The sequence below is a fragment of the Coniophora puteana genome (assembly GCF_000271625.1).
Source record: "Coniophora puteana RWD-64-598 SS2 unplaced genomic scaffold CONPUscaffold_9, whole genome shotgun sequence".
Classification (NCBI taxonomy): domain Eukaryota; kingdom Fungi; phylum Basidiomycota; class Agaricomycetes; order Boletales; family Coniophoraceae; genus Coniophora; species Coniophora puteana.
In genome coordinates this window covers 1,223,891-1,243,712 of record NW_006913061.1, presented here as the reverse complement: position 1 = coordinate 1,243,712, position 19,822 = coordinate 1,223,891, and the positions used below count along the sequence as shown (strand labels likewise).

The following is a 19,822-nucleotide window of genomic DNA, read 5'->3' as shown; positions in this document are numbered from 1 at the left end:
ATATATGCATCGATTCTTCTATCGAAGATACTGGCAAGCCCCCGCTAGACCGACCTACGCTGCCCAGAGATTGCTCATCGTGGCCCGAAAATATGGCTGAGTCAAAACCGCTTTCAAAAACTCACACGAATCGTCACTCTCCTGTTGCAACGGTGAAACAAGAGAAATTAGAGGAGGAGGATTATGACTTGAAGCTCTTGGACGAAGCCGATGGCTACGACACGGAAACGTACGAGGATGTCAAGGATGCTGATGTCAAGAAAGCCGGTGCGACCAGCATGTTCTCTGTCCTTATGGAATCACGCAAGGAGAACGAGGCATGGAAAGAGGCCGACGTTGCTGAAGATCGAAGTTTCCGGCCAACGCGTGCTCCTGGCAGCCGCAGGAAAGCACCGTTTTACAAGGTCCTTCAAGGCATGCCTATTGCAGTGGATGCTTTCCGCTACGGCACGATACCCAATGTAACAGCTTATTTTTTAACGTGAGTGTCAGGAAGTATTGGCGTCGGTGGCTGAGAGCTTACCCCGAGCGTCAAGCCATGCGCATTCAGACCACTACACAAACCTATCTTCGAGTTGGAAGAGTGGGCCAATATACTGTTCTGGTAACCTAACTCTGCCATTACCCGTAGCTTTGCTAACCGTCTCTGCTAGAGGGAACAGCGAACCTGATTATCCACATGCTCTCCGTCGACCGCAAGTGGGTGCACCCACTGCCCATGGACACACCCGTCGAGGTTCCCGACACGGGCGGTGTGACGGTGACGCTCATCGAGGCGAACCACTGCCCTGGCTCGTGTCTCTTTCTCTTCGAGGGCCGGCAGACCGTCAACGCGGGCGACAGTGCGTTCAGGTCGCATTTTGTCGGCACGCAGCGGGTGTTTAGATACCTCCACTGTGGGGACTTTCGCGCGTCGCCGAGGCATGTCATGCATCCAGCTGTCAAGGGGAAGCCGCTGGATACAGTGTATCTGGATACGACGTACCTTGATCCTAAGGTCAGCTCTGCGGGGTAGTGCAGATGCCATATTTGTTGACCATCCGTTTTAGTATACTTTTCCTCCACAGGCAATGGTCATAGACTCTTGCGCAGAGCTCGCAAAGAAGATTGTTCATGGAGAAGGAGCGAGCAACCGGCATGGAGCGAATCGCACGATGAATTCGTTCTTTACGTCCTCAACCAGCGAAGTCAAACGAGAGGCGGAAGAGACGCCTACAGGTCAGCGAACACTGGTTGTTGTTGGGTAATTACCAGTCACCGAGTACTCGTCTACAAATCTGTGCGCTGACGAGTCGACAAGGACTTATTCCATTGGCAAGGAACGTATTGTGAAAGGTACGAAGCTCCTTTATGTTCTAACGTAAGATGACCAATAGCTCGTATAGCCATTGCCAACGCACTCAACACCAAAGTCTACTGCGATGCGCGCAAGGCAGCTATCCTGCGATGTCAGAACGATCCCGAGCTCGACGCGCTCTTGACCAAAGATCCTGTCCAGGGCGGCGTGCACCTCCTTCCGCTAGGCATGATCGTGTCGGACAAGCTCAAGCCGTACCTGCAACGGTTCAAGAGTACTTACTCACGTGTGCTAGGTTTCAGGCCTACTGGTTGGACGTGGGTGCCTTTTCCCTCACTGGATGTCATGCCGAAGTAAATGTCAACTTCGCAGATATACGCCTCCCTCTGGGAGCGATATGAGCCCGTCAATACCTGCGATCATCTCGCGCGGACAAGCCAAGGTTTTCAATTGTGCCGATTTGCGCCCCATGCAAAAGTCTTCCTTTGAGTTGCAGATGTATGGCGTGCCGTATTCGGAGCACAGCTCGTTCTTCGAGCTGACGTGCTTCGCACTCTCATGCGATTGGCGCAAGATGATTGCCACCGTTAACGTGGGCAAGGAGACGTCGCGGGCCAAGATGTCAAAGTGGGTCGAGAGATGGGAAGCTGAGAAGAAGAAATCTACTCGCGACATGGTTCCATGTAGGATGCCTGATTATTGGTAATGAAAGCTTGATATGTCGCATTCTATCATACCGCTTTCAAAACAAGCGATTGCATCGAAGGCGTAGCTCTGTCGCGTTCATAGCACCATGTCTTCTGCATTTTTAGTGGCGTAATCTGGCATACACATGGAAGCATACAAGCGAAAGGGGACAAAGGCGTATGAAAATCCCAAGACCCGCCATCATCTATTGCTCAGATGAACGTTGTCTCCTCCTCATGTCGCGCTCCTCCGAGATCGTGAGCTTGACACCCTTGCCCTTGGGCAATGATATCCAGGGCTTGTTACCCTCACCAATGACAAAGATGTTGGAGATCCTGGAGAATATGAGGCTGGTTCGTGATGAAAGACTTGATGTGATACTCACCGCGTAGCGAATGTCCGGTCCAGCGAGTCCTTGACGTGGACAATGTCGAAATCACCAATGTGCCTTTCACGGTGAGTGATGACACCGGCACGACCCATGTTGCGACCACCGGTGACCATGACGAGGTTGCCGGTATCGAACTTGGCGAACTCGAGAATCTTGTTCTGCTCAAGGTCGAACTTGACGGTGTCGTTAACCTTGATCAAAGGGTCGGGGTAGCGGATGGTACGACCATCATGAGTGACAATGTAGGGGACGCTCTTGGCACCAACGGCAACCTTGCGGACCTTGAGGAGCTTGTAAGAAGCCTCCTCAGGGGTGATGCGGTGGATGGTGAAACGGCCCTTAACGTCGTAGAGGAGACGGAAGTGCTCGCCCGACTTCTCGATGGAGATCGTGTCTGGTTCATTGCGCATTTAGATGAGTGAACACGATTTGTGTGTCCTCGTTAAATCCGACGCACCCATGAAACCGGCAGGGTAGGTGTTATCAGTGCGGACCTTGCCATCGACTTTGATCAAACGCTGCTTGACGATCTTGGTGACCTCGCTTCCGGAGAGGGCGTATTTTAGGCGGTTGCGGAGGAAGATCGTGAGGGGAAGAGACTCGCGGAGCTTATGGGGGCCAGGCGAGGGACGGGGAGCCTACGAGAACCCATGTATGCACTGAGCCAGATTTCGTAGGATTAATCGATTCAATACGCACGTAGGTGCCGCTCAGCTTGTCGAGCATCCATGAGGAGGGGGCGGCAAGGCGCTTCAAGTGCTTTTTGGGTCCGCGGGCCTACAGTGAGAATAAACAAACGGTTAGCATCGTAGAGAGGAGGAGATCGCAAGGGAGGGGTGATTGAGGAGACGAATGTGCAACGAGATTTTGCGGGTGGGCCCAAGTGCATCCTGGGCATAGTGATAGCATCCACCCCCTCCAACGTGGGGATCTCGCTCATTTCGTTCCATACAAGCGGCAGAGGGGGTGCAAGGTGACTGGGACGGCATTTGACTAACCATGATGAGATTCTTGAGATGTGGGCGGCGACGACGGCGTCGGTCTTGATGTCGATTCCAACTCTTCGCGTTGTGGCTGACAGCGTCCCCCGCAACCGGAAGGCGGTTTAGGGTAGGCCACACATCACGTGGCTTGCTTCTCCGGCGCTTATCTGGTGCTGGCTCAGCTTGCTTGGCGGTTCACTTGAGTACATTGAGCCTTGATTGATAATATCTTTCAAAGTTTATCTTTTCTACCTCTCGAGGACGTCGGCGACATCGCAAACCACCCACCACACCCTCTGTTACAGACACGGAACGCAGGGTTTCTTACGGGTAACGCTACGAGGTGCTACAGTAGTACAAGGCATTAATGCTCCACTTGCCAAATAGAATCAAACTGATGGCTGCGGAATCGGTGGACTGGTTGGCGCGACAGCAACAGCCTCTCACTTCTAGTCGTTGACGACCTTCAAGCCATCCGCTTTATTCCCCACCATTCTGCTGGCAAGATAATCCCCCTGGCAATTCCGCCTGCTCCCCAGCTCACATTCCCTACACTCGCCCCTCGTACACTCAAGCTATTATACAATCATCTAAACGCCCCTCTTGCCAACAAACGCGCTATATAATACCTAATAAGCACATAGATCGACGCCCCTGCAATGCAACCACCAAGTGGTCCTGCCGAAATACAAGCATTCGAAGATGGATCCGATGGACCACGTTCGAATTATTTAGCAGGTGCGAATGGGCATGGACATAGCGACGTCGGTGGGGGATGGCGGGCCACCTCTCCGATGCTCAAGACCGCCCCCATTCGTGAGAAAGGTTTCGCCGACCTAGAGGGGATAGAGATGGGTATGGGCAGGGAAATGTCACAGGAGATGAGCTCGCCAACGATGCATCACTTTCATGCAGTATTTGCGAGCATGCGGAGGAGTCTTCAGCAGCTGAGCAGTATGCTCGGTGATGTGGCTTCTGGTCGTGGTCTCTCATCCCACGGTCCTTCGTCTCGACCTCTTACCGCACCAGCTGCGGATGCAGCTACTGTGCGGTTCGTGCTACTATGTGGTCTCTGGTATATGAGCTCAGCCTTATCGTCCAACACCGGGAAAGCAATCCTCAACCAATTCCGCTATCCGGTCACCCTCACACTAGTCCAGTTCTTCTTTGTCGCTTCGTACTGTATTCTCTTTATGTCCCCCATTGTGCGCTTCTCTCGGTTCCGACGGCCTTCCAAAGAAATCCTCAAGAGCACTTTCTACATGGGCCTCTTCCAAGTTGGGGGACACATGGCTTCTAGCATGGCTATTTCCCGCATTCCCGTCAGCACAACGCACACAATAAAGGTCCGTCAGTATGCTGGTTGACAGAGTCATTTCTTAGATTTCATTTCGCAGGCGTTATCACCTCTCTTCACCGTCGCAGCGTACGCCATGCTCTTTGGTGTGCGTTACTCGGCACAAACCTATATCTCGCTTCTTCCTCTCACGCTCGGCGTCATGCTTGCATGCACGTTCGATGTGTCGGCATCGAATCCGGTTGGCTTGCTCTGTGCCTTTGGTTCCGCGATCATCTTCGTGAGCTCGAACATCTTCTTCAAGAAAATCATGCCCAGCGGCTCGTCCACGTCGTCGCACAAACTGGACAAGCTCAACTTGTTGCTGTACTCGTCGAGTATGGCGTTTGCGCTCATGATCCCGATCTGGCTGTTTACCGACCTGCCTGCGCTGATGCGCGCCGTTGACGAGCCGATGCATGTACCGCATCCCAAGACAGGTCACGAAGCGCCCCATTCGCTCGTCTACTACTTTTTCATGAACGGCACAGTCCACTACGCACAGAACATCATCGCGTTCGTGATTCTCAGCTCGGTCTCCCCGGTGACGTACTCGATTGCAAGTCTGATCAAACGTGTCGCGGTCATATGCATTGCAATCGTGTGGTTCTCACAATCTGTACATCCTGTGCAGGGCTTTGGGATTGGGATGACGTTTATGGGACTATGGATGTACAACCGGGCAAAGGGCGATGTAGAGCGGGGAGAAAATAAAGTTCGACGAGAGGAGGCCAAGAGAGAGATGATGATTCCGTTGAACCGGGATGAGGAGCGGATGCTTGCTGGAAGCGGACCCTCTACACCGATACCAAGTGACGCGGTAACGAATGGAGGGGCTACGGCTGTTCCATCAGGCCCAGGCCGGGCGCGCATTCACCTGGGGCCGCCGCCGAAGCACGCGGGCAGTCACGGGAATGGGCCCCATCCGCACCTGCACATCGAGATCTCGCCAACATCAGGAGATGGAAGTGCGGTGCTGTCGAAGAGGAATGTGGTGTCGCCAAGCGGGCTGTACCCGTCGCCACCACCATCATTGGACTCGCCAACGTCGGAGACAAAGGCGGTGGATTACACGCAAGCAGGGGCTGGCCAACAGCTAACCGTGGAAGCAGCGATGGTAGGACGGGTGACAGCGTAGTCCAAGTGTAGATTACTTGGTTAGCAGGACCTTTTTATTCGAGGACATTTGTGGACTGCAGATAGAACAAGACGCTAATAGACTCTGTAGAGACAAAATAGACTATTCTAACATGAGACCTGCGAGTGGCAGCGGGTGAACGTCGGATGCACGGCTGCGGAAGATAGAATGGGAGGGTAGAAGTGGGGTGGTCGGCATTGGCCGAAGGAGAGGGGCTGTTGGAGGAATGTGTTGGATTGAGGAATGTTGTCGAATCTCGACCGAATCTGGAGTCGAGGTTGGAAATGGCGAGAGTCACAGATGATGTGATGGGAAATCTGTGATCCACTCTGGAGTTGCTTTCCTTATTGGAAGGTACTATATAGGAATCCAACCATGTCTCCTCAGAGGAGATCTGGCAAGCATCTATGGCCTCCTCTCCCTCCCCGCACAGAAAGTTGTCAGCAAGACGGGGGTCCGCCAGTGCCAGCGATCCGCACGGTCGCCATGCCTCCTTCAACGACGACCCCGCCCGCACCTCATCGTCCCGTCTCACCATCGTACGCGTCTTAGACCCCACTCCACCCTCCACCCCCATCAACCTCTCGGAGCCTCCCTCTTCTCCCGTCTTACATCAGCGTCGCTCCCTCAGGCGCCAGAGCCAGGCAAGCGGCGCGTCTTCCAATGGCGGCGATCGCGACAATGCCCGCCTCAGCTTCGCATTCCCCTCCTTTTCCCCAACGAATCCGACCAGCAACCTTCCCCCCTCTCCACGCCAGAGCCCCACAACATCACCTCATCTCCGTCCGACATCTCCTATAGCTATTCACCATCGTCGGCAATCTGTCGGAGGCGTGTCGCCCTTTGCAAAGCCAGCGCTTACCCCTGACCAACTTTATGAACTCGCGCGTCAATCTTCCAGCCCCCGTTACGTCACTCCTTGTCCCACCAGCGCCAACTTTACTCCTACCAGCCCTCAGCCGAGTCCTGGCTCTCCTTGCTCACATGGCTCGGCATCAGTAGTCTCTGCCTCTTTCACTCCCCTCCCCGACGATATCTATGTCCCCTTCATCGATCGTCCTGCAGAAGTCTCCCAGCTTCTCGCCACTCCACCGACCACCAAGCTAATAAATCTGCTGGCCCAGACCTTCCCGAAGAATGACACTTCATCCTCACCAACCATGGACTCGTTCTCCGAGAACCCAACAAAATGGACATTCCAAACTCTCCGCCTCTGGCTCACCACCGTCGACCGTGATCTGGCAGACGACAGGCTTTGGGTCAAGAATGCGCGCAAGTGTGTCCTCAGCCATTCTGAACTCATTTGGGAGCGCCTCAAGGGTGCGCTTGGAGTTCCTCCCGAACTCGAATTTGGCGATGAAGAAGACTCAGAGGATGAGGAAGATGCCCCTAAACAATCAGAGTCGCCAGCTGAGGCATCAGAGCCAACCAACCCTGCCAGGCTTTCGGCGGGGGCGCTGAAGCGACTCGACTCACAGGGATCTACCGATAATGCTGACACCCCGATGGCGCTCTCTCCTTCCACTCCAGTCAACCTTCCCGAGACTGAGCCCGAGGATTATCTTTCGATTGAGCCAATCGTGGCCACCCCTGCATCTGGTCAGCCTGTCACACCCGGCGCGCTCAACCCGCCTCCGCTGTCGTTGCCATCCATTCTTTCTTCTGGTGGCGGCGATGGCTTGGAGGATATCGGTGAAGAGGAGGAAAATGAAGACAGCGCTGAGAGTCAGGAGAAGGAGGATGTACCAGAGGAGCCTTTACAGGTCCACGGCATCAGGATCTGCACTAGCCCGACGCCTCGTAGTCCTTCCGTTTTCAAGGGCTGGGACTTCCCGGGAAGCCCTAGTGGGTCTATGGACACGTTCAGCCCCAGCGCTTCACCTCCAGCCTTACGGTCAAGCGGCCTCTCGCGCAATAGCTCCCATGGAAGCTTAACTAGTCTCGGAAGCGCTGGGCGTCCGCATTCGTAAGTTTGTCAATTTGCAATTTCCTTAGACGCTTGTCGCTCATGACGTTGTTTCACCTCAATAGGACATATAGCTATGCGGCATCCGACTTTGGAGAGGATAGCGACCGCGGTTATGACCCCCTCAATGAACGAACTCCAGGGAACCCACTTTTCCCGAGCAACTTTGCGAGACTGGCTGTCGGGCCGACGCTGCGCGCCAAGTGAGTGTTCCCCGTTCCTCTGAATTACCTTCAAAGCAGGTTAACAATATCGTGACTCCTTGACAGCAATCCGAAATTACGGATTCCACGTGCTCCAGCGACGGCGTACCCCCCTCACATTGCTCGTTGGGCGCGCAACACCCGTCCCTCTAGCTGGCTTGGTGACTACGACTTATCTAAGCAGGAGTATGCAATTACTGTTGCGAGTGGTAGCAGTGTTGCCGGGGAGTAAACCACTTGAACGAGCTTCCTTTATCAAACACGTAACTTGTCCAGAGTTAGGAATCGTCAATATCCACTGTCGTGTTCGGCGGTGAAAATTGGGACTTTGTGTTCTCTTCTTGTATTATGTAGAAATCTCCCGTTTTTGGATTGTACGGAGCTTTGTATGGGATAAAGAAGTCATGGAATATACAAAATATGTCATAAACGAATTCATTGGGTGTAATGGGTGTAATACTGGTACATGTTAGCGAACACATCGAGCGTCGTTGGCCAATTCCGAGATAGTGAGTCATCCTAAGTCGTGCGCATTCATTTCAACAAGTCGTTACGATCGCGAGGTCAGTGTTTCGCCTTCTCTTCTCCGATTTGCAGGTGGGCATTGCCACCATAGCGTGTCGGCAACTCTGACGCGTCGATGAGCGGAAGGAGAACTGGGCCGATGGCACGGGGGCCACTACCGACGACGGACATCTTGGCGAGAGTGGCAGCAGACAGGAGCGGCTTGAAGATCCAGAATATCCAGGTCAAGAAAGTTGGGACATTGACGAAGAACTTGCGATACTGAGTAAGAGGCAATGTGAGCGTAGTCGACGAGAAATGTAACTTGAGCACGCACAAGGAGCTCGGGGTAGTGCCCTTGGAAAATGCTCGTCGCCTCGCTGGCAGCGTTCTTCGAGTTTGTCGTCCGGCTGGACATCGACACGCCTTCGTAGTCTGCCGAAGGATACATGTTAGCATAAACGCATCAATAGCAAACGAGAGTAATCTGACCGTGTACTTGTAGGATTTGATCTACAGTTTCAAAGTCGAGGAACTGGATGTCGCGCTCCATGAACGCGACGCGCCATCTACGTCCTATTGGTCGGAAGGGGCGTTAGGGAAGGATGTGTACAGTCTACTTGCCTAAGGAAACGTTGCACGTCATCGAATGCAGCGCCCGCGTTACCGTAGAGGTTGTATCTAAGAAGTGTGTCAGCTCTAGAGAATATCAGAACGTATAGCTGCCTTACGAGACAGGCCGTCCCTCCTTATCCCTGCCAAAGTTTGCACCAAGACGATCAAAAACGCCGCTGGGGTATTCTTCCTTCATGGCAGCTTCGACATTGAAGGACTGTCGCCACCGCAACGTGGATTGCAACATTTCGGCGGCCTCAGATGGACTGAGGTTCCTGTGGAAATGGTCTGAAGTTAGCAACTGAAGGAATGACCGACTCATTCACACACCTCGCACGCAAGAACTTCATAAGCACCACGCTGACCTTTGCATTCTGAGGGTTCTGAGGATCGATGGTGACGCCCCACATGGTATAGGGTTTGTTTCCGGCATCGGGATCGTCGGGAAACGCGTCAGAGAATATCTTGGGCAGTTGTGTCTGGGCTAAAGTGTCAGTGCGATGAGTCCGACTGGCATGATCAGCGCAGGTGAACTGACCCTGAACTCTTTGAGTGCCTTCCACTCAGCTTCCGTAAACTTTTTTGTCAGCGGATTCTGTGGTTCCTCTTCACTTGTGGCAATAGGCTCGGGCTTTGCTGTTTCTTGGGCTGGCGCCGGAGATGGTTCAGGGGCTGCGGCCGCCTGTGGAAGTGGAGGAGAAACATCCGAGGCAGATCTGTCGAGGGTATCTTCAGGAATTGTTGGACTGGCGCCAGGTACAGCAGGCTGAGCTGCCGCTGTCTTGGTGGGTGTTTCGTCTGCAACAGTAGTTGACATGGATGTCAAAGTCGTCGAAAAGTTGCCTAGCTAGGGTGCAGGGGAGTGAATACCTTGTCAAATAAGCACCTATGCGGGCAACAGGATTTTTGTAGCGTCTCGCTACTGTTTCTCTCTGTTTCCTTACTTCCCCCGGCCCATCCTCGTAATGTAGCTTAGCTAGTTTACCCGTACAGCACCCGTAGACTACTTAAGGACAAGATGTACGTTACGAGTGGGCAGGAATCGATCCCGCGAGTTTGGACCCGTTCTCTCCTTGCACGTGAACTTCGATAAACCTCTAGTGTGAACAGTTCCGACTGCCACATATTTTGAACGACCTCTTCTCGCTTAACTCTTTCTAAAACTTTACACCTCTATCCGCAAAACTGCTTCGCGAACGAAACCCGAGGGATTGGCCACCTCAGGTGAGTAGTTTTCGTAGCTCCCCTTACTCACTACTCTCACTGGGGGCATTAGACAATGATTTTGGCCAAAACAGGCAACAAAACATGCCAGAAACATTTACCATATTTGAACCATGTTTTTCACCCAAAATAAGTATAAAATCAATCAAATAAATGAGGGGAAAATCATGCAAAAATAAAAGAGAAAAACATCCAATATGTTTTGCAAATCATGTTAACTTGTTTGCATGCTGGCCAAAGGTTATTTTATACCTGTTTTTCTGCTAAACCCATGGCAACAACATGTTATCTGTTTTTGAAATGATTGACAACAAAACCATGGTAAAAACAAGGAGGGTGAATTGATCAATTTGTCAGTGTTAACAATTTGACAATTTGAGTGGCTGCAACATGTTATCTGTTTTTGAAATGATTGACAACAAAACCATGGTAAAAACAAGGAGGGTGAATTGATCAATTTGTCAGTGTTAACAATTTGACAATTTGAGTGGCTGAAATGCTATCAATTCATCCCTGACATGTTGATCAAGTTGATCAAATTCAAGTGATAATTGCAAGAATTGTTCAATTTGATCATTTTGACCATTACATTTTATACAAGATATTAAACAAGGTATTACCTTGCATTTCAATGACATAATTCTAGTGAACAAAGTACTACTTTATGTACTACATTTCTTATGTAGAGGATTGTCTGCAAAATATAAGGTAGTACTTATAGGGATTACAGTATTACCTTGTTAAAATAAAACCATCTTGATGGTTTATAGTACTTCCCTTGAAATGGCTGTATGGCAAGAAATAAGTTATTATGACCACGGTCTGATTACAAGGTACTACCTGTGGCTATGAGGGGAAGAGAATGGGGGTAAAAGCTGATGTCCAGAGAGACATACATAATACAAAGTATTACCAAGAGAAGTACTACTGTAAGTAATACCACATCTTTGCTCAAAAGTGCTACCATGGTTGTGCAGAAAGTATTACCAGTGTTGTGCTAGAAAACAGTATTGGAAGTACTACTATCACCATTTTATATTACTGTCTCATCCAAAAGTCACTATGTTGTGGGCACCTCAGCTGGGTAATGATGCGCATGTAATGACACCTTGTGCGCATCACATCTATAGCCATATAAAATATGCCATTTTCCTCTTTTTCTTTTTACCCAGCTTTTAGCTATGAAAGCCTCAAGTATAGCTAGCTACTGCATTCCACAATATACCAGATTATTATGGCATATATTCACCCAGAAAAACTCACTCAGGACAGTCATCAACTTGATAGACTTCAAGATTTCTTGCAACATCCTGTTTTGGCAGGATTCCTTGGAAACTCCCACCCTGGCAACCCTTTTACAGAATCTACACTTGGTTTTGTAAAATTTTGTGATTAATACTACTTACTACTGCTGTTCAAAAAGTATTACCAAGGTCATACTTAGAAGCAGTGCTGCAAGTACTACCATGGCAATATCATGGTTGTCACACTGCGGTCCTGCTCCGGTCCCTATGGCAACATTCTGATCCACACAGCCACCTCGCTACTCTTCCTCGCTACATGTTCGACGGGCGTTGTCCCTTATTACCTCCTTTTCTACTAGTCTCATTGCTACCTGTCTACCTTTGACACTTTTTGATGTTTCTATCATTCTGCAGTTGCTACAATATTGTATCTGACCTTTCATATCATGTTTACTTACTAATGATCTGTTCCTTCCGCACGTTCCTTACTCATTGTACATTACCTCCAACTCCAGAGCAGTAGTATAAATACTTGTATAGTTCAGCCTGTATTCCTCAGTATGAATATTGACTTACTTCTGCCCTCTACTCCTCTTTGCCTCTAAGTCCTTCTCGCAATTCCTACTCCAAGTGTCTTCCGCGATATTTGTGTCTTCATCTATCTTCAGGTCTACTCTCTCTCTTTGTACTTTGGTACCCTTCCGTCAACCTCCGGTGCCTACAGCACCTTTGCTCTCTACCTACCGGTCCTCCGGTATTGTTCCCATCCCCTCCGCATCACTACAGTCAACTACTTACCCTACGCTTGCGGATGAAGGAGAATCCAGAACTTTTGGTGTCGGCGTGTCGGCTAGGTAATGGTGTGTCGGCGGCGTGTCGGCGCAATACTCATGGCTCGTTGTGTCATCCAGGCCACATTAGAATCAACTCAGACAATGGCTCTTGTCATACTACCAATTAGTCGGACAGGATATAAATGATGACGCTCGTTATAATCTATGTCATCACGTCATTTGTAAGCGGCACAGTAGTGTAGCATGTAAGTCTAAGGGTTCTTGTCCTTGAGGCTTGTGTTCGATTCAGCATTTAAGCCATTTTTTGCAAGCTGCGGGGATTTTTTTGGCTGTCACCAACAAAGTCCAAAGCTGACGTCAATTTCCACTCAATATCACGCGCAGATCTCGGACTATTCGTCTGAAACATGATCAAACACTGTCCTGTTCAATCATACAGTCATAAAGGTGTTCTGATGAAATAAAACAAACGGAAATAAATCAATGTAACCACAGAAGGTGGACAAGTGGCTATTTTGTGCTCGGTCAGGTTCAAAACTGTCCTGTCGTCCAAAGTTCCAAACCGCCACCCATGCCAAGGCCAGGGAGGATGACAAAGTTGTGGTGCATGAGCCGAGATTGACCGATGATTAGGCTGGCAATGAAATCTTGGACCACTATAGATGGCAGGGAGCTCGATAAACAAGTTTACAAGGAAATAGACTACGATATAGTCCATGGAGAGACATGCAAAACTATCTAAGAAGATCATTAACTGATAGCTAACGTGAGGTGCTCCGCCGTCACATAAGTATAGTGCCAACACGCGGCCGACACATGCTGACACCGCCACCAAAAGGTCCCAGATCACCTGCAACACTCTCTACACGCCAGCCTTCCAGTATTGTTCCCATCCTTCTTTGCATTGCTACAATTGACTACTTACCCTATGCTCGCCCCTGAGCCCCTACACTAGGGTTCCAGGACACAGTATCCCTATAACAGCCATACTTAGAAGTAGTACTGTAAGTACTACCATGGCTGTTGAGATTGAGGACCTTGACCTATGTTTTAGTATTACTTGCAATCATACTAATTATTTTAGCTTCCTTTTTTAGAATATTAACTTTGCATTCATAACATGACTGATGTTGGTAATACTTTTTACATAACCATTGCTAGTACTTACGGTATTACTTTTTAGCATGACTGTGACAATATCACAGCCTCATCCAAAAGTACTACAACTGCTGTGTAGAAATTATTACCAGGGTCATACTTAGAAGTAATACTTAAATACTACCATGGCTGTTCAAAGCATTATCAAGAGAGGCATAATGACTAATATTACAATCTTATTCAAAAGTACTACCATGGCCATTCAGTATTATTACCATGGTCATGCTAGAAGGCACTACTGTAAATATTACCACCAGCATTAGATACATGTGTAAGCATAATCTCTATGATAAGAAGCAACTGCTGTCTACCCTCTATTGATGCTACACTTCCATGTATCTTGATGTTGTCCCAATCCTCCAGATTCCAACAGGTAGTAATCTTTTTGCAGCAATAGTAGTACTTTCAAATAAGACTGTGATGTTGCCATTGTCATGCTAAAAAGCAATACTGCAAGTACTACTAAAATATGGGTCAAGGTACCTCTCTAGATTGATAATACTCTCAACAGTCATGGTAGTACTTGCAGTACCACTTCTAAGTATGACCTTGATAGTAGTACTTACTGCAAGTACTACCAATGGTTGTGTAGAAAATATTATCAGTATCAGTCATGCTAGAAGTGCTACCGCAAGTACTACCAAAATATGAGTCAAGGTACCTCTCTTGATAATACTCTCAACAGCCATGGTAGTACTTGCAGTACCATGTCTAAGTATGATATTGGTAGTAATTTATACACAGCAATAGTAGTACTCCCAAAGGAGACCATTGTTAACTCCGTGCCTGCTGGAAGGATGCGGGATGTTTGAGCTAAGCTCCACTAGGGATAATGTGTCCCGGAATGCTAGTGTAAGGACTTGGAGGGCAAACGTAGGGTAAGTAGTTGACTGTAGTGATGCGGAGGGGATGGGAACAATACCGGAGGACCGGTAGGTAGAGAGCAAAGGTGCTGTAGGCACCGGAGGTTGACGGAAGGGTACCAAAGTACAAAGAGAGAGAGTAGACCTGAAGATAGATGAAGACACAAATATCGCGGAAGACACTTGGAGTAGGAATTGCGAGAAGGACTTAGAGGCAAAGAGGAGTAGAGGGCAGAAGTAAGTCAATATTCATACTGAGGAATACAGGCTGAACTATACAAGTATTTATACTACTGCTCTGGAGTTGGAGGTACTGTAGATTTTCAACCTTAAGTTCAGTCCACTGTTCACCCCCCCTCTGAACTGAACCTTTGGGGTGGACAGTCCACCCTCATGGAGGGGTCGTGAACTTAAAAGGGTAGACATTTGGTAGAACATGAAATATGATGTAGAACTGATGAATTACCTAAGAAAAAGCGCTACAATGTATTCTAATGACCTAAGAACTCATCATAACACTTCGAAGAGACCCGCTGGCGCTTCCCTTGACCCAAATTCTCGGTGCCAGGGACCTGTAAGACGTTTACGTCCACGTCGAGATTGTCCACCATGCCGGGAGTTGAGACCGGGGTGGCAGAGATGTTGACATTGCCCGGATGGAGGATCTGCGACATGAGATCGGCAGGCTCCATCCAGGTTTCGTCGTTGTTGTGCTCCTTGTCCTCTTTGAAAGGGTTGACGTCCTTGGGAGAGACGTCGTTGTCGGCTTGAGGTGCCTTGACCTCAAGCGCCTCATCATCAATGATGGACTCGGAGAGGCGCTTGTAGAGGTCAGGGGCCGTGCGGGGTAGCTCGTGAAGATGCTTGCAAGTGGCTGGATCAGTCAGAGATTCAAAAGAAAGGTTAAAACCTCCCCGAACCGAGCAACGAGCGAAGGCCTGTTAGAAATTGTTAGTGCTGAAGCTTACTTGTTTGATAAGCTCGGGGTGATCAATCGTGTGATAGGCTTCGACACCCCACGAAACTGAACGATCCCTGAGCGTGCCAACGCGTGAGTCGATCGTGAACAAGGAGGGATCAGAGTTGTTGGCAAGACGGTTGAGGGCCTCGTCAACAGTGTCTTGAAGCTGAGCCTTCTTAATTGCAAGTTTGTATGGACGCTGGACACTGACGTCACAAGGTTGACAGATGCTGGTGGTACCTCCGGGGATGAATTGAAGCTGGATCCAAGGCCAGCAACATCGGATGAGGGCACGAAAAGCCTTGCTCCGATGGACTGACCAACAATCAAGGAGCACGATGCACTCCTGATCATCTGGGTAGCCCAGGAGCTGCTTCTGTTGGGAGAAGTAAGGGACAATGATCTTGGCAAAATAAAGTTCCATCGTCAAAAGGTCAGACCAGTACGTGAGGGGGTTCAATGAGTAGAGAAAGCCCAGGTTGTTGGCTTTGTCTTGTCCTCGTGCGGTTGAAGAAGGTGCAGAGCGCTCAGTGGCTCCTTTGAAGACAAATTGCATCAGGAGCACATCGCCCAACGCCGACACGCCTACCACTGCCGTGAAGGCGCGCTTCTCCTCCTTCCCAAGGACGGAGACTTGTCTCGAGCCCTCGACGTCAAAAGTGTTCGCGCTGGTGTCGGCCATGATGACTTGTGTCTGGTCGAAGTTGATCATGAGAGAAGGACGGCGGGTGTCAGTGTCACGGAACCAGAAAGCGAGGCGGAGGAACAGCTCGTAGATCTGTTCCTCTGCGTTACTGGGGGTCTTCTGGGCTGCACGGGTCGATGATCGGATGACCCATTTGAGCTTCTCGTAGACGAACTTGCGGACAAATGATTTGGAGCATAGGAAGGGTTTCTTATCGGGGGCGATCGTGCGGAGAAGCTGTGGGGCATGGTGGGTGATGCGAGCAAGAATCAGGGTGCGAATGGAGGTGACCGTCACAGCAACGCCGCTGGCTCGAAGATAGTGCAGCTGATCGATGATCACTGCAACGAGATTGGGATAAAATTCCTAAAAAAAATGATAAGGTTAGCAATTGCCAAGATAAGGCAACAAAAAACACATACCAAAATACCGCTCCTGGTGGATGAACTATGAGGCCTGTATCCCACTGAGACGTGCATCACGATGACGTCTTTCCAGCGAGGCAGACAACCGGGAGCTCGGTCGATCCACCAACCCACAACCTGAGACGTGAGCTTCGAGAACTGCTTGGGGTTGTTGAGGTGGAGGTAGCAAACAATAGCAGTGGGAGACCAGCCAACAGCCTGAGCTGCGCAGTCAATTTGTTGGAAAAGGATAGGGTGGGTCCAGTTGAACCGCTCTGCCTCCAGGACTTCACGCGTGCACTTGCGTCCACGCGAATCTCGGTCCGATCTTGCCAGTTCGCTGAACTGCCAATGGGGGTGCGAAATCTTGGCAGAGGGGATGGGGAGGGCAATGGATGCAGACAAGGGTGAGGGCGAGGAGAGCTGTGTGCTGGAGATGATAGAAGTACTGCTTGAACAAGATGAAGCCTGTAAATCTGGTCAGCAATAGAGCACAGGAAAATCAAGATAATTACGCACCTCTCTAGCCCTCCTGCGCTGCTGATAGCGCATCTTCTTTTGCCTTGCCTTCTCTTTCATGCGTTCCTTGGCCCCCAGAGCCCTGAGTGACGCTTCGCACCTGGCTCTCTCTGTGTTTTCCAGTTGCTCAGCCTCGCGATTGGGTTTGGTGCGTAGGCGCTCAGCCTCTAGCTCATCGTGAGAAGTCCTCGGGAAAAATGTGTCGAGGTTGAGCTGGGAGAACGAGGGGCAAGAGGGTAGGGGCAAGAGGGTTGAACAGGAGGTTGGAGGGCGTCTGAGTTGCCGTCAGATGAGTCGCTGCTGCTATCCGACTTGCTGCTGACACTTGCCAAGTCGCTGTCCTTCGACTCGTCGATCTCAGTGTCAGTGTCCAGGCTGGTGGGGAGATCAAAGTAGAGCCGTGCTCTGTTGTGTCGCTGGAGCACGAGCTCATTGTTGAGGCCAAGGTCAGACTAGAAAATGAGTTAGTGATCTGAGAATGATAGAGAAAGATTGGAATGGTGACTTACAAGATCGAACTGAGTCCCCAGCTGTGTTGCCAGAAGGAGGGTGTACTCGACACGCTCTAGGTAGCTGGTGCTGCTTGAACACAGGCGAACAGCAGGGAAGAAAAATTGCTCGATCGTGTTGAGCGTGACAAGACCGCATGAGAAGGTGTCATATTGTATGGAGTGTGGGATCATTCCGATAGTGTGCTGTAGGTCAAGGTTGAGCTTGCGGGCAAACTTGCGATAGCCAGCAAGATTGTGACGTGGGATGGGGGCTCTGGGCAAGGGTCGAAGTGAATTACTGACGCTGAGCTGGCCGGTGCGCGTGTTGAAGAACACTGCCACGAAGTGCTCGTTTCGATGGTCATGGAAAGGGTAGATGATGCCATCAAAATTGCGGCTGCGCAACTGATCTGCAATGTTGTGAAGATGAGTCAGGTGCCCAGCCTCCCCACTATCAAACTGGTCCCACTCCACCAGAGGGCGGATCTGATCTGAAAAGGGAATCTGAAAGTTGAGGGAATCAATAAGGACATTGTGGCTGGTTGGAGATCTTGACGCCCAGCTGCGGATCATTGTCATGCATGCATCAATAAGATCACCAGGTAGGTACTCATCTGAGAAGAGGTCGGCGAGCTGCAGGGAATGGAGAGAAGTCCCGTCGAGAGGGCAGTTCCAGCCGATGATCTTGAAGAACTTGTTGACAGCGGCAGGGATGTGCGCAAATGAAGTAGGGGCGGGGCTCATGTGGAGATGCTTGTGAGCCCAAGCATGAGCGTGAGACCACTTGCGTTGCGCGACAACGGCTGGGTACGCAAGAGACCAGTAATGGCCATGCCAGAATGGCAAATGGCAGAGCGCACCATCAACCTTGATGCAGATGGAACGCATGCCGCGTAACCATTGCTGGGCGAGGTTGGAGTGGGTGCAGAGGTGGCCGAAATCAGGGATCAGGATGAGTTGAAGCTCGTACGGGCCGAGCTCAGGCGGGGAGGTGGAGAAGAATGGCGAGAGATCATTGTACTCTTCCGCAAAGTGCGCGTCCGGGAATGGCCACTCAAGAAAATCGAGGACTGGGAGAGCACACCTTGGGACGACGCAGTTGTACGGAGTTGGAATGTTGAAGTTAGAAAGAAAACCGGTGAGAGCTGCCATTAGGGAAGATGGATTAGAAAAAGATAGTAAGTAGACAAGGGAAAGACAGGGGGGGCTAGAGATAGTGAAAGAATTAAGGTGTGGGTGGATAAAATGATGGCGAGAGCGAGATCTAGGTGAAGTGAGAGACAGTCTAGAGTAGGCTGAGGTTTTGCGACAAACCTCAGCTGTATTTATGCATTTCCTGAGCAGGGGGTCCATGTATGGGTGAGTGAGACGAGGAGAGGGAAGGGTGAGCTTACCAGGTTGACTGAGTCAGCTGAACGCGAGACATCGGCCTTGAGGTAAACACATCCTTGAAGACATGCAGAGGTCTTGCAGAGTCTGAATAAACAGGCCGGCCGGCAGCAAGAGAGGCAGCAAGAAATCAGAGAAAAATCAAAACATTTTCACTGAGGATGACATCGATGATCATGCGTACCGGACAAGGCGACACAGTCTGCCTTTTAGAGTTAACCAAGATACCACCGAGATGAAGGAAACGTACCTGGTTTGCCGCCGGTGACATAGCCCTTGTGACCTCGAGGCTCGGCTTCCAACGGGGCGACAGGTCCAGTTCAAACGTTCAGGGCCGGTATGAACTTAGTGTCCCCCCATGGTCCAGCCCTCTGAACCAAAAGGGGGGGACATCCGGTTATGGTAATAGCTCCAAGGCGCAACTTTCCTACACCACTGTGAACTTGTGGTCGAAAATCTACAGTAATGTACAATGAGTAAGGAACGTGCGGAAGGAACAGATCATTAGTAAGTAAACATGATATGAAAGGTCAGATACAATATTGTAGCAACTGCAGAATGATAGAAACATCAAAAAGTGTCAAAGGTAGACAGGTAGCAATGAGACTAGTAGAAAAGGAGGTAATAAGGGACAACGCCCGTCGAACATGTAGCGAGGAAGAGTAGCGAGGTGGCTGTGTGGATCAGAATGTTGCCATAGGGACCGGAGCAGGACCGCAGTGTGACAACCATGATATTGCCATGGTAGTACTTGCAGCACTGCTTCTAAGTATGACCTTGGTAATACTTTTTGAACAGCAGTAGTAAGTAGTATTAATCACAAAATTTTACAAAACCAAGTGTAGATTCTGTAAAAGGGTTGCCAGGGTGGGAGTTTCCAAGGAATCCTGCCAAAACAGGATGTTGCAAGAAATCTTGAAGTCTATCAAGTTGATGACTGTCCTGAGTGAGTTTTTCTGGGTGAATATAT

The 19,822-nt window shown here is 50.1% G+C and overlaps 5 protein-coding genes across 5 annotated transcripts; 2 read left to right on the top strand and 3 right to left on the bottom strand.

The window, feature by feature from the left end:
- Positions 1-278: 278 nt before the first annotated feature.
- On the top strand, positions 279-2,003 carry CONPUDRAFT_59746 (DRMBL-domain-containing protein; the record flags this gene model as incomplete). The annotated part of the gene is made up of 7 exons (XM_007772277.1): positions 279-481; positions 537-604; positions 654-997; positions 1,050-1,243; positions 1,301-1,335; positions 1,386-1,614; positions 1,670-2,003. The coding sequence occupies 7 exons, from the start codon at positions 279-281 to the stop codon at positions 2,001-2,003; spliced, it is 1,407 nt and encodes a 468-aa protein (XP_007770467.1).
- A 70-nt stretch (positions 2,004-2,073) lies between these two features.
- CONPUDRAFT_83434 (40S ribosomal protein S4) lies at positions 2,074-3,437 on the bottom strand. Its single transcript, XM_007772650.1, has 5 exons — positions 3,374-3,437; positions 3,075-3,152; positions 2,833-3,013; positions 2,370-2,769; positions 2,074-2,319 (listed from the first exon to the last, which is right to left on the bottom strand). Exons 1-5 carry the CDS (start codon positions 3,374-3,376, stop codon positions 2,190-2,192), a joined length of 792 nt encoding a protein of 263 aa, XP_007770840.1. The 5' UTR covers positions 3,377-3,437; the 3' UTR covers positions 2,074-2,189.
- Positions 3,438-4,413: 976 nt separating this feature from the next.
- On the top strand, positions 4,414-5,448 carry CONPUDRAFT_20615 (TPT-domain-containing protein; the record flags this gene model as incomplete). The annotated part of the gene is made up of 2 exons (XM_007772201.1): positions 4,414-4,704; positions 4,756-5,448. Coding segments are annotated over 2 exons (984 nt in total), but the record flags the coding sequence as incomplete, so codon positions are not given.
- Positions 5,449-6,255: 807 nt separating this feature from the next.
- On the bottom strand, positions 6,256-9,973 carry CONPUDRAFT_145275 (CRAL TRIO domain-containing protein). Its single transcript, XM_007772649.1, has 9 exons — positions 9,659-9,973; positions 9,451-9,599; positions 9,237-9,395; positions 9,130-9,186; positions 8,998-9,074; positions 8,843-8,940; positions 8,068-8,787; positions 7,864-8,001; positions 6,256-7,798 (listed from the first exon to the last, which is right to left on the bottom strand). The coding sequence occupies exons 1-7, from the start codon at positions 9,935-9,937 to the stop codon at positions 8,566-8,568; spliced, it is 1,041 nt and encodes a 346-aa protein (XP_007770839.1). The 5' UTR covers positions 9,938-9,973; the 3' UTR covers positions 6,256-7,798; positions 7,864-8,001; positions 8,068-8,565.
- A 5,617-nt stretch (positions 9,974-15,590) lies between these two features.
- CONPUDRAFT_33039 (uncharacterized protein) lies at positions 15,591-16,208 on the bottom strand (the record flags this gene model as incomplete). Its single annotated transcript, XM_007772217.1, has 1 exon — positions 15,591-16,208. A coding segment is annotated over one exon (618 nt), but the record flags the coding sequence as incomplete, so codon positions are not given.
- Between the last annotated feature and the right edge of the window lie 3,614 nt (positions 16,209-19,822).